General features: G+C 48.2%; 1 protein-coding gene across 1 annotated transcript in view; it reads left to right on the top strand.

Moving 5' to 3' along the window:
• The window catches only part of LOC141070185 (uncharacterized), a 149,665-nt gene that overhangs the window by 43,756 nt on the left and 93,135 nt on the right, over nucleotides 1-12,774 (top strand). The window contains exons 3-4 of the mRNA XM_073559484.1: nucleotides 1,424-1,491; nucleotides 5,916-6,040. Coding sequence (XP_073415585.1) covers nucleotides 1,424-1,491; nucleotides 5,916-6,040 — 193 coding nt within the window. The remainder of the gene's footprint in view (nucleotides 1-1,423; nucleotides 1,492-5,915; nucleotides 6,041-12,774) is intronic.

The following is a 12,774-nucleotide window of genomic DNA, read 5'->3' as shown; positions in this document are numbered from 1 at the left end:
CTTGGCCATTTTATGCGCTAAACTTTCTCAATTTTTCATACTTGTAATGCAATTCATTATTCATTTTCCATGTTTGCTTGGTTTGGCGCTACAGTGTGTAATAACCTTCGCCATTACCAAGCAGCAGTTTACCATCTCTGCACGGTTGACCCCAGGCTGCGAACGCACCTATTCCATCTTTATTACTTGGTGCGTTCCGCTAGCCCATAACATTATGTGCTTTATATGATACCTGTCCAGGGCTATGCAATGGGGGGAAAAAAGTATTTAGTCAGCCACCAATTGTGCAAGTTCTCACACTCGGGCTATGTGCACACGCTGTGGATTGGTCTGCGGATTTTTCCATGCGGATTTTGCAAAATCCGCAGGTCAAAAGACCTGTGGTTTACCTGCGGATTAGCCTGCGGTTTAGCCCTGCGGTTTCACACCTGTACAATGGAGCAGGTGTGAAACTGCTGCGGATTGTGCACAAAGAATTGACATGTTGCAGATTTGAAACCGCGGCAAATCCGCAGCAGGTGCACAGCGTTTTTTTTGTTTTTCATAAATTATAATGGTACTGTACAATGCAGCAGAAACTGCTGCGGATCAGCAGGGCCAAATCCACAGCGGATCCGCAGCAGAATCCGCAGCGTGTGCACATACCCTTAAAAAGATGAGAGAAGCCTGTAATTGACATCATAGGTAGACCTCAACTATGAGAGTTAAAATGAGAAAACAAATCCAGAAAATCACCTTGTCTGATTTGGCAAATTATGGTGGAAAATGAGTATTTGGTCACCTAAAAACATGCACGAGTAGTCTGAGTACTCTTCGATGCGCCGTTTCTGGGGCGGCTGTGAGCTAGTGTTTTTAGCTTGGGGGCAATATCCATGGTCCCTTCCTAGGCTATTAACATCAGCCCGCAGCTGTCTGCATAGCCTTTTCTGGCTATTAATTATAGGGGACCCCCACGCCTTTTTTTTTTTTTTTTTTTTTTTTTTTTTTGAGGGGGGGCTCCCCTATTTTAATAGCCAGTAAAGACTATGCAGGCAGCTGCAGGCTGATATTAATAGCCTGGGAAGATTCATGGATTTTACCCCCTTCCAAGGCTATAAACATCGGCCCCCAGTCGCTGGCTTTCCCTGTTCTGGTTTTGAAAATTGCCCGAGAGCCCACGCCTTTTTTTTTCATGTTTTTTTAAAATTAAACAAATATTGGGTTTAAGGCCAGGGTCACACTTGCGAGAAACTTGCACAAGTCTCGCACCTCAATACCGGGCACCGTGACCAGAGTGTGCGGCTGCATGTATTTCTATGCAGCTGAACACTCCGGTCCGAGTGCCGGCAGCAGTGCCTGGTATTGAGGTGCGAGACTCGTGCAAGTTTCTCGCAAGTGTGACCCCGGCCTAACGCAGATTTTTTCTATCTATATCTATCTTTAGGTCTATCTGAGAAGATCTTGTTGCCTTTACCTAAGAGAGTCGGGCAAGTCATGGATGTGATTAACAAGGTTGTACACCTGTTTTATTATTACCAATTGATATTTAAATGCATATTTTTCAATGCCTTCTCTATATTTATGCACTGCACTTTGTGTTGAATAATTCCCGTATCACTGTATGCACTTTATGCCTGTTATGCACAGATCTATCTATAGATCTATAGCTATTCACTTATTTGTTTTTTTGTGTGTAAACATTTTTGAACATGGTATGTGATGATATTATGGTCTTCAATGGAGTATGTAAAAGAAGAGGTTGGACAAAGAAATGGCATAAGCCCCCGATGTAACCTGAAAGATAAGAAAACCGAGTTAGATTATACTCACCCGGGGATCTGATCCAGTCCGATGGGTGTCGCGGTCCGGTTCAGCGCCTCCCATCTTCTAGAGATGACGTCCTCCTTCTTACTTCTGCTGCGGTTCCTGCGCAGGCGTACTTTATCTGCCCTGTTGAGGACAGTGTAAAGTACTGCAGTGCGCAGGCGCCGACCTTTCTGACCTTTCCCAGCGCCTGTGCACTGCAGTACTTTACTCTGCCCTCAACAGGGCAGAGAAAGTACGCCTGCGCAGGAGCAGCGGCAGAAGTAAGGAGGAGGACGTCCTCTCTAAAAGATGGGAGGCATCGGACTGGACTGCGACGCCCACTGCACCCACCCCCGCCCCCCGGTGAGTATAATCTAACTTGTTTTTCTTCTCTTTCAGGTTATATCGGGGACTTATCTACAGCATTACAGAATCCTGTAGATAAGCCCCTGATGGCGGTGGCTGCAGCTTATAGGCCGAAAATGGGGTGACAGATTCCCTTTAAATAGATCTTTATTTAGCTTACAAAGGCGCATACAAATCCACATGAAAAACTCATCAAATCCGTGTGGATTTTTACCTGCGTTTTCTACCAAGAGAGGAATAATGTGTGCAGAAAATTCCACAGGCAAATCCGCCACGTGTGCACATACCCTTATTGAGTCCTCTTTTTGCTGCTTAGTGATAGTGTGATGACCCGTGAATTGGGTTGCGAGCTTGCATATTTTGGCCATAATATCAACTAATACCTCACTTATTTTTGTAAGTGTTTTTTGCACTTTATTTTTCAGGGTGCAGTTGGGCCCATTTGGCTCTGTAAACTGTGGTGTCTGTTCACATGGGATACAGGAAAGATATATATCTTTTTGTACCATGTTAGCCAGTAGATAGAAAAATATTTAGAATTGAGATTCCTCAGTGGTTGATACCTTTTAATGGCTTATCTATTGCATTCTTTCTTTCTGTGCTGTGTTGTGCATAAATATGTGATTCTTCTGATTTTGCTTTATTCTGTGCCTGATGAAGAGACCTGAGTAGTCTTGAAAGCTTGCAGTTTACCATCTTTTCATTTACCCATTAAAAGGTATCAACCAATGAGGACTCTCCGTTCTAAATAATGTTCACATGGGATGCATTTTGGATAGCACTGGGCAACCCGCCTAATCTAATAGTATGGGCGCCACCAATTGACTGTAAGCCAGATGCTCTGCAACGCCTGTGTGTGAACAGCTCCACATACAGACCTTTTTGTTCATTAATATTCCAAACAACCACCTCCTCCATGGATTGGCAGGCTGTGAGTGGTTGTCTCATCTGCATTTTTGCACCTGTGCTAAGTGGGTTCACTGCATCCTGTTAGTACATTTGTTTAGAGGCCTGGGCAGGTAAACATCTCTGCCTTTTTTCTGCTGATGTCTCCTTTTACACCGCTGATCGCCCCTCACCTTAGGGGGTCTCCTCTTTACACCGCCGATGGTCCCTCACCTTAGGGGGTCTCCTCTTTACACCGATGATAGCCCCACACCTTAGGGGTCTCCTCTCGCAGGGCCACAACCTGCTGCAAAACCAGCTCTCACATTCTCTGCAGTTGCTGATGCAGTATAGTAGCTCCTGCTGCAACTGCAGCGCCTCTTGCTGCTGCTGCTGCTGCTGAAACTGCAGCGCCTCTTGCTACTGCCACTGGAACTGCAGCTCCTGCTGCTGAATGAGGACCACCTGTTTAAAAAGCTCCTCCATTTTTCTAACCGGCTTGCTCACCGATATGCATCACGCTTTGGGGTATGCCTCATTTCACACTGCCCGCATTCTCCAATCATATGCAGTGCAGCGGTATCCACACTGAGCAGTGATGAAGCAATGACCCAGCAAAGTTCCAAACAAAAGTCTATTTAATGCTTACTCACAGCAAAACACAGAACTCGATATCCTCCAGATCGCAGCCTGGAAACAGAACAGTCCACCTCCAGACTGCAGCCGGGCACCAGACAGTCCACCTCCAGACTGCAGCCGGGCACCAGACAGTCCACCTCCGGTTCGCAGCCACACACATATCCTCCAGATTATAATCACTAAACACGCCAGTCCACCTCCATGACCTGTTGCCGTGGGCGACTGCACCGCCATGTACGCTGTGGGTTCCGGGCCTTTTGGCTCCGCTTGCCTGTGTTGCCTCACACAGAAAGAGCTTTGCAGAGCCTCCTGCTCTGCATGCTTGCAAGACAAGACTAACACACCCAAACCCTTTACTGCAGGGCTTTTAACTGGAATCTGTGGCTATGGGCCACATGGAAAACCCAGGCCAGGAATGAAACAGACTGCACCACTACCATGCTGTAGTGCGTTTCAAAGCACAAAATCCCACAGTAGGTTTTCCCTAAATCTGCCTTGGACAAACTAGCATGTCCAAGACACAGCTACGCCTATGACTGCAATGCACTCTCATGGAATCAATATGCCTCCCTTCGCATCCTGGGGGGAACACACAGCGACCCCTACATGTAACATCGGTCACTGCCTCACATTGCATACGCTGCCTGTCTCGGGCTGTATACTCTGCCTGCCCAGGGCTAAATGTGTGCTTTATACTCTGCCTGTCTCAGGCGGTGTATGCTGCCTGTCCTGAGATATATGTACTGTGTACTCTGCCTGTCCCGGGGCATATGTGCTGTATACCTTGCCTGTTTTGGGCTGTATTTGCTGCATGTCTTGGGCTGTATATGGAGTTGTATGCGTGCCTGCATCTCAGTACTGCACAGGATGGGCTTGGATTCGTGCTTTCAGCTCAGTACTGCACAGGATGTACCTGGATGCGCTTTTGCAGCTGCTCAGTACCGCACAGGATGTTCTTGGATGTGTTTGCAGCTCAGTACCACACAGGATAGGCTTGGAAACACATTTGCAGCTCAGTACCGCACATGATGAGTGTGGATGCAGTCTTGCAGCTTAGTAACGCAGAGGATGGGGTTGGACACACGCTTGCCGCTCAGTACCACACAGGATGGGCTTGGACGCATGCTTGCCGCTCAGTACCGCACAGGATGGGATGGACGCACGCTTGCCGCTCAGTACCGCACAGGATGGGCTTGGACCCGTGCTTGCAGCTCAGTACCGCACAGGATTGGCTTGGACGCGCGCTTGCAGCTCAGTACCGCACAGGATGGGCTTGGACCCGCTTGCAGCTCAGTACGGCACAGGATGGGCTTGGACGCGTGCTTGCAGCTCAGTACCGCACAGGATGGGCTTGGATACGTGCTTGCAGGTCAGTACCGCACAGGATGGATTTGGATTTGCCTGCACAGCAGCTCCTGTTACATTATTTGGGACAATCTATCTTTTTGCTGAAGGTGAATATTACACCACAGGTCTGAGGCTTTGGAGTCTCCGTTCTGTATGCTATTACATTGTATAATGCTGCTGACACAGTGACCCATTCACCCTGGAGATACGGCTGCCATCTTGTCTGCTACCTTTATTGATAACCCAGCTGTCAAGAGATCCGGTCACAGAGAGAGCAGTTCCCTTGTGCCTTGGACCTGTGCATGTTTTCATTCTCAAACAGCAAGCAGAAATTCTAAGTCTGTTAGAACATTCCAGGGACCTGGTGATGTTTTACCTGACAGCTGAAGTTCCTCCCTCTCTGTCCCTGGACATGTCGCCTCCTGTTGCAGGACTCGCTTTTTGGATTATTATACAGCCGAATACAATTTAAAAACAACTGCAGAATCAAGGTCATGACGTTCTCCCAGGCCTCGCTTATCGCCATATCTGGATGTGGGATCATTGGACAACATGTTTCACACAGGAAGATAAATTCTTTGTGTTAACGCTTTATCACCTGACATATTACACAGGAGAACATGCATAGAGATGTGAAACCCAAAGTTCCTGTTAGAGAAGAGCTGCTTTTCCTAACATACATTATATTATATCCAGGCAGAGCTGCTAACATTCTGATACTGCAGCCACCACTAGGGGGAGCTCCCTGTATAGAGATGCATGAATAGATTGTCTTCCAACACCTGTGGGAGCTCCCTTTATTCAGAGATACATGATAAGGTTCTAGCTTCAGGAAGAGGAAAGGATGGCACTCTGACTCGCGTAGTATCTTATATAAACTTTTATTCTTACAGCACTTCAGGACAACGGCCGTTTCACACTGCATTAGTCCACCAAAGACTTGTTTTCTTCGGCTGGAGCACCTGTACACTACGATACTAGCAAGCAGCTATCAAGTCTCCGCTGAATACTTCTCAAGGTATGAATTGTGCGGTTTTTATTGCTTTTCTTTGTGTGCATACATAAGATCCTGTATGCAGCCACCACTACAGAGAGCTCTCTGTATACAGAGATACATAATAAGGTCCTGTCTGCAGCCACCACTAGGGGGAGCACCCTATATACACAGATACATAAGATTCTGTCTACCGCCCCCACTAGTGAGAGCTCCCTGTATACAGAGATCAATGATAAGGTTCTGCATGCAGCAACCACTAGTGAGAGCTCCCTGTATACAGAGATACATAATAAGGTCCTGTCTGCAGCCACCACTGGGGGGAGTTCCCTGTATACACAGATACATAAGATTCTTTCTGCAGCCACCACTAGGGGGAGCTCTCTGTTTATAGAGATACATGATAAGGTTCTAGCTTCAGGAAGAGGAAAGGATGGCACTCTGTCTCATGTATGTACCTTATATAAACTTTAATTCTTACACCACTTGATACAGCATGTAGCCGGAGACAGTATTATTTCAAGGATGGCTGCCATTTCACGCTTCACTAGTGCTTCAACGGATCCACCAAAGACTTGTTTTCTTCAGATGGAGCACTTTTATACCACTATACTAGCAAGCAGCTATGGCTATCAAGTCTCAGAATAGTGCCTTTTTTTTGCTTTTCTTTGTGTGCATGCATAAGATCCTGTCTGCAGCCACCACTAGGTGTAGCTTCCTGTATACAGAGATATGTGAAAAGGTTCTGTCACAACTAGTGGGAGCTCTGTATACAGAGATATGTGAAAAGAAGATCCTGTCTGCAGCCACCACTAGGGGGAGCCCCTGTATACAGAGATACATGATAAGATTCTGTCTGCAATCACCACTGGGGGAGCTCCCTGTATATAGAGATACATACGATTTTGTCTGCAGCCAACACTAGTGGGAGCTCTGTATACAGAGATATGTGATAAGATCCTGTCTGCAGTCACCACTAGGGGGAGCTCCCTATATACAGACACATAAGGTCCTGTCTGCAGTCACCACTAGGGGGAGCGCCTGTATACAAAGAGAGATGCGTGATAAGATCCTGTCTGCAGTCACCACTAGGGGGAGCTGCATGTATACAGAGATACCTGATGAGATGGAATTATCATATCTGTAGGTGGAACTGCGGATTTGGTTGGTTGATCTGGTCATTCGTCACCAGGTCACCATCCTTCCCCAATCTGATTCTTAGTCTTGATTTGAGGATTCAGTTTTTCTGTTAAGTTATATTTGCTATTTCATAATGTATTTAATGGCAGTGAAGAAATCCCTTTCAGCTTTTCTGTGGCTCACAGGTAAGAAGTTTGATAAAATGTACCGCCGTGGACGATTCTTTGTGATCTGAATACCCCACAAATCTCTTCTTGGCTAATACATAGAAACAAACCCTTAGCTGTGGAAACTGGTCAAAATTGGAAGTTTTTAGGGGGCGCATGCGCGAGACTCGGTGGTGACAGACGTGCGCTGCAGTGCTCCGCCTCCGAGCAGGCTATTAGTAGCCCTTATAAGCACCCGGACCACGGCGATTTGGATACCGGTGGGGTCTTTGCTTGCTGGAGACCGCCTGGGTGTGATGCCGAGGAGGAGAGGCCCTGCACAGCCGGTGACCTGTCCGATATCTGCACACTTTGCAGGAGGCAGAGCACCAAAGATGGCCGCTGCTCCCGCGGCTTCTCCTCCTGCTTCCTCAGTCGCAGGTAAACTCTGCTGCCAGCGTGGATGATTTCTCCCCTCAGGGGGACACTGCAGTGCACACAGCGGAACTAATTAAGGCACTGCAGGAAACTTTTAAGGCTGAACTAGCCTCGGCTATGCAGACTGTTACTTTAACCCCTTTACCCCCAAGGGTGGTTTCGACGTTTATGACCGGGCCAATTTTTACAATTCTGACTACTGTCCCTTTATGAGGTAATAACTCTGGAACGCTTCCATGGATACCGGTGATTCTGACATGGTTTTCTCGTGACATATTGTACTTCATGTTAGTGGTAAAATTTTCCAACTTTCCAGTAACACTGGAAGGAGCCAGTAAGTTTTGAGCTTAGATCGCGAAGCACCCTTATCCCCTGAGGACACAAGAACAGGACCTGGGTAAGCTGTACTGCGCCTCAGCAGGTGACATTAACCCCTTCTCTGCAAGTGCTATACACTTTGTCTGCAATATGTGGCAACATATTCTGCCTACAGCCTCTATGGGTACACTATGTCTCAAGTCCAAAAAGGCTAACAAAAGACACAGTGCTTATACTACAGCCTTGCTCCGGGCTCACAATACTCCATTTTACATGGATTGGGAAACAGAATCTGCCCAAAGGTGCCCGCCACCGATTCCGCTGTCTAGTCCGCCTGAGTGGCCTGTGTACCTGTTACGGTCTATGGATTCCATGACCGAAGCAATACACTCCCTCCAGGGCTTCTCTTTAAGTCAGGAAACCGCGGTGGGCTCTGGCAACTGTCGGGAACCGTCCGTCAGCAGGGGTCATACTCTGCCAAGAGATGCTCAGGTTTTCTAGACAAAATTACCCATGACGCGTCACCCGATCATGCTCACGCTTCGGCGTCTGCAGGTTCCATCTCTCCTTCTCCCTCTCCTGACGTTCGCATTGAATATGACCCTGAATGCAAGGCTGACACGTTATTGGCCAATGATCCCCAGAATAATCAAGAGACACTTCATTCTTGTATAGGGTTGGTCAACAAGACACTGAGGGTGGACGAGGAAAATATTTCCGCTCCAGAACACGTAGTGTCTTTTAACAAGACTACACATGTTCACAAAGTATTTGCCTTTCATCCTGAGTCTAAGGACATTGTCCAGAGACATAGGGACCGGCCAGACTCGCAGGTGAACAGCCTATTGCGTCTAAATAGCCTTTTGCTCAAGTTGTAATGAAGGATTGGCTATTGTCCCCTTCGGTGATTTTTGCCTTGCATCCAAAACGCTCCTATCCCTATATGACGGTTCCTCAGTCAGACCCACTGACCGTCAAATTGACTACCTTGCTCGCTCAGCCGTCTAGGCTTCTGGAGCGGCGCGCTTTCCATCTGTTGCCGTGACTTGGGTGGCTAAAGCTATGGTCGCCTGGGCAGAGGTGTTGACTAGGCCGGGGACAACCATTCAGGATAGCAATCTTTCCCCGGAGGCAGCCAACCTCGCTAGTCAGATAGCTCATGCCGGGGACTTCGTAGTTAACGCTTTTTTGGAGGTGGCCAATTGCGCTCCACAGGTAGCTGCAGATGCAGTCTCCATCAGATGGGCCCTATGGCTCCAAGATTGGCGAGCAGATTCCGCTTCCAAGAGATCGTTAACTTCTCTGCCTTACCAGATGGGTCGCATATCTGATGCTACCTTAGGGAATAGTAAATTCCCTCCTCAACAAAGGCCGCATAGCCTTTTTGGAATCCATAATAGACCTCTTGACAATTCCAGTTGGTCTTCTACAACCTTCTCTTCTGGGTCAGGACGGTCCCCGCGTGGGAACAGAGGTTCCCAGATCTCATACAGCCCTGGCCGCACCTGGAAATCCAGGCCAGGGACATCTGGGTCTAAGGGAGCCAAATCCCTTAAATCCTCTACACAATGACTTGTTGCGGCATCCGGGGGCACCGACAAATTAGGCGGACGTTTATGTTCGTTCCGTCGTGCCTGGCTCTCGGTCGTACATGACGAGTAGGTCAGAGAGCTGGGGTCCTCTAGATACAAACTAGAGATTTTCTTCCTCTTCCCCGACAGCGGTCCATACTGGACCTAAAGCTGTTAAACACGTTTTGCCAAGCCTAATGCTGTTAAGCACGTTTTGCTAAGGTACGACGCTTCAGAATGGATTCTCTCCGCCACCTCCATGGAAAAAGGTGAGTTTTCTGGCGTCCATCGGCATCAGGGATGCTTATCTTCACATCCCAATCTTTCCTCCCCATCAACAGTTTCCTACGCTTCGTAGTTCGCGGGGGAACATTTCTAGTTCGTTGCTTTGCCCTTCGGCCTTGCCACCGCCACCAGAGTCTTCACCAGGGTCATGTCTGCTGTCATAGCCATTCTTCACGCTCGGGGAGTGGTGGTACTTCCGTATCCGGATGACCTATTGATCAAAGGGCCGTCCCTTCCAGCCCGCGAGGAGTCTGTAAGTATCACGGTGGATACACCTGCTCACCTGGGCTGGAAAATAGACTTAAAAAGTCTACTCCATCACTGGCTCAGCAGATTTCCTTCTTGGAAATGGTCCGGGACACTTCCTGCGGATTGGTCATTCTCCCTCCAGAAAAGGCCTTGGCCTTACAACAGGGAGCACGGATTCTTTTACATCCGATTACTCACTCCATATGTTTCTTGATGGGAATTCACGGGAAAATGGTAGCGGCGATGGAAGCGGTTCCGTTCGCACAATTCCATTTCCGCTCTTTGCAACATGTGCTGCAGTTGGCTTGGGACAGGAACCCGTTCTCGACCGTCGGTTCCGTATGTCTCTGCGGGTCAGGCAGACCCTCAGGTGGTGGACGCTCTTTGAACCAAGGAAAGTCTTTTCTCCCAGTGCGTTGGTTAGTGGACCACCGACGCCAGTCATCTTGGCTGGGGTGTAGTTTTTTCGCCACCACACAGCATAGGGGCGTTGGTCCATTCAAGTGTTGCGTCTCTCCATCAGCAGTTTGCAGATGTGGGTGGCCAGGCTGACCCTACCGAGTTTTCATCATCTCGCAGGTCACCCCATCAGGATCCAATCCGATAACGCCACGGCTGTGGCGTATATCAACCGTCAAGGGGGTACCCGCAGCTAGTTGGCCAGACACGAAGTGGGTCAAATCCTCCGTTGGGCCGAGAGCCTCCATTCAGCCATCTTGGCGATTCACATCCCGGGCGTAGTGAATTGGGCAGCTGACTTTTTTCTCAGTCGCCAGAGCCTCGCCTTGGGAGGATGGTCTCTTCATCCGGAAGTCTTTCAGCAGATTTGTCGTCGCTGGGGGACTCCGGTTGCGGATCTCATGGCCTCAAGGCTAAACAACAAGGTTCCCCAGTGCATTGCCCGATCACATGATCTACGCGCCATCGGAGCAGACGCTCTGGTTCTTCCGTGGCTCGGTTTCGGTTCCCGTACATATTTCCCCCTCTTACTTTACTCCCAAAGGTCATCAAGAGCATTGGAACAAAGGGGGGTACCAGTGTTCCTAGTTGCGCTGGACTGACCGCGACGGGCATGGTACGCGGAACTAGTTCAACTTGTCGCCGATGTTCCCTGGCGTCTACTAGATCGCATGGATCTGATACTTTTGCAGGGTTACCACCAGAACTCCGGGGCCCTGTCTTTGAGGGCGGGGCCATTGAATCCTAGTTTTTAGCCCAAGCTGGATTCTCTCAGTAATCTCCACCATGATTAGTCCTAGGCAACCGTGTCCATGCGCAGTTCTCATCGCACCTGGAGAACCTTCTTTTCATGGAACAAAGGCCCATAGATGATCTCCTCTGGTGTTCTCCATCACTGGCACTTTTATGCAATGAAAACTGTTTTATATAAAAAATAATTATTTTTGCATCGCTTCATTCTGCGATCTAGCTATAACCTTTATAATTTTTCGCTGATGACGCTGTATGGCGGCTCGTTTTTTGCGGGACAAGATGACGTTTTCAGCGGTACCATGTTTATTTATATGCGTCTTTTTGATCGCATGTTATTGCACTTTTTGTTCGGCGGTATGGTGGTAATAAAGCACTGTTTTTTTGCTTTGTTTTTTATTTTTATTTTTTAAGCGGTTCACTAAAGGGGTTAACTAGTGGGTCAGTTTTATAGGGTAGACTGTGAGCCCTCACGGGCAGGGTCCTCTCTCCTTCTTGCACATGGCGCTATATAAATGTATAATAATAATAATAATAATAATAATAATACGGTGGGTCGTTAAGGACGCGGCGATACTAAATATGGGTACTTTTATTGTTTTGGGGTTTTTTTATTTCCAAAAAATGAATTTATTAGGGATTTTTCTTTTCAATTTATTTAGGAATTTTTTTATAAATTATTTTTACACTTTTTTTTTTTTTTTTACTTTATTTTATTGTCCCGGGGGGACATCACTGTCTAGTGTCAGATCGCTGATCTGACACTTTGCACAGCACTGTGTCAGATCAGCGATCTGACAGGCGCTGCTGCAGGCTTTCTCAGAGCCTGCTCTCAGCAGGCACTGAGGAAACCACCTTCCTGCAGGCCCCAGAAAGCCCCCATAGCCATCTTGGATCCGGGAGCCTGCAGGGAAGGAGACCCTCGGAGCAGCGCAGCGGTGCTCCGGGGGTCTCAGGGAAGCACGCAGGGAGCGATCATGTTTGATCGCAGTGTGCCAGGGGTTAATGTGCCGGGGTGGTCCGTGACCGCCACTGACACATAGTGCCGGGTGTCAGCTGTGATAATCAGCTGACACCCGGCCGCGATCAGTGGCGCTCCCCCTGGGGGCGCCGCTGATTGCACTGACGTACTATCCCGTCCCCGGTCATACGGGCCCGGGTACCGTGGACGGGATAGTACGTCTGATGTCAGAAAGAGGTAAAAGTTGCAGGGCATTGCACGGCGACATCTACATTAGAGAAAAAAATAGAAGCTGTGGCTGACTTATTAGAGGAGGATCAGGGGGCTCTTAAACAGCACATGGAGCGAATCACTGAATTAGAATTAAAATGTAAAGATATTGAAAACACAGGTAATTTCCGCATACGAGGACCCAGCTCTGCTAAATATCACCAGAAGTCA

Source organism: Dendrobates tinctorius, unplaced genomic scaffold, assembly GCF_039654945.1.
Source record: "Dendrobates tinctorius isolate UK_male_01 unplaced genomic scaffold, ASM3965494v1 ptg000013l, whole genome shotgun sequence".
NCBI lineage: Eukaryota > Metazoa > Chordata > Amphibia > Anura > Dendrobatidae > Dendrobates > Dendrobates tinctorius.
Note: the sequence above shows the minus strand (reverse complement) of the source record. Positions and strands in the feature narration are given on the sequence as shown.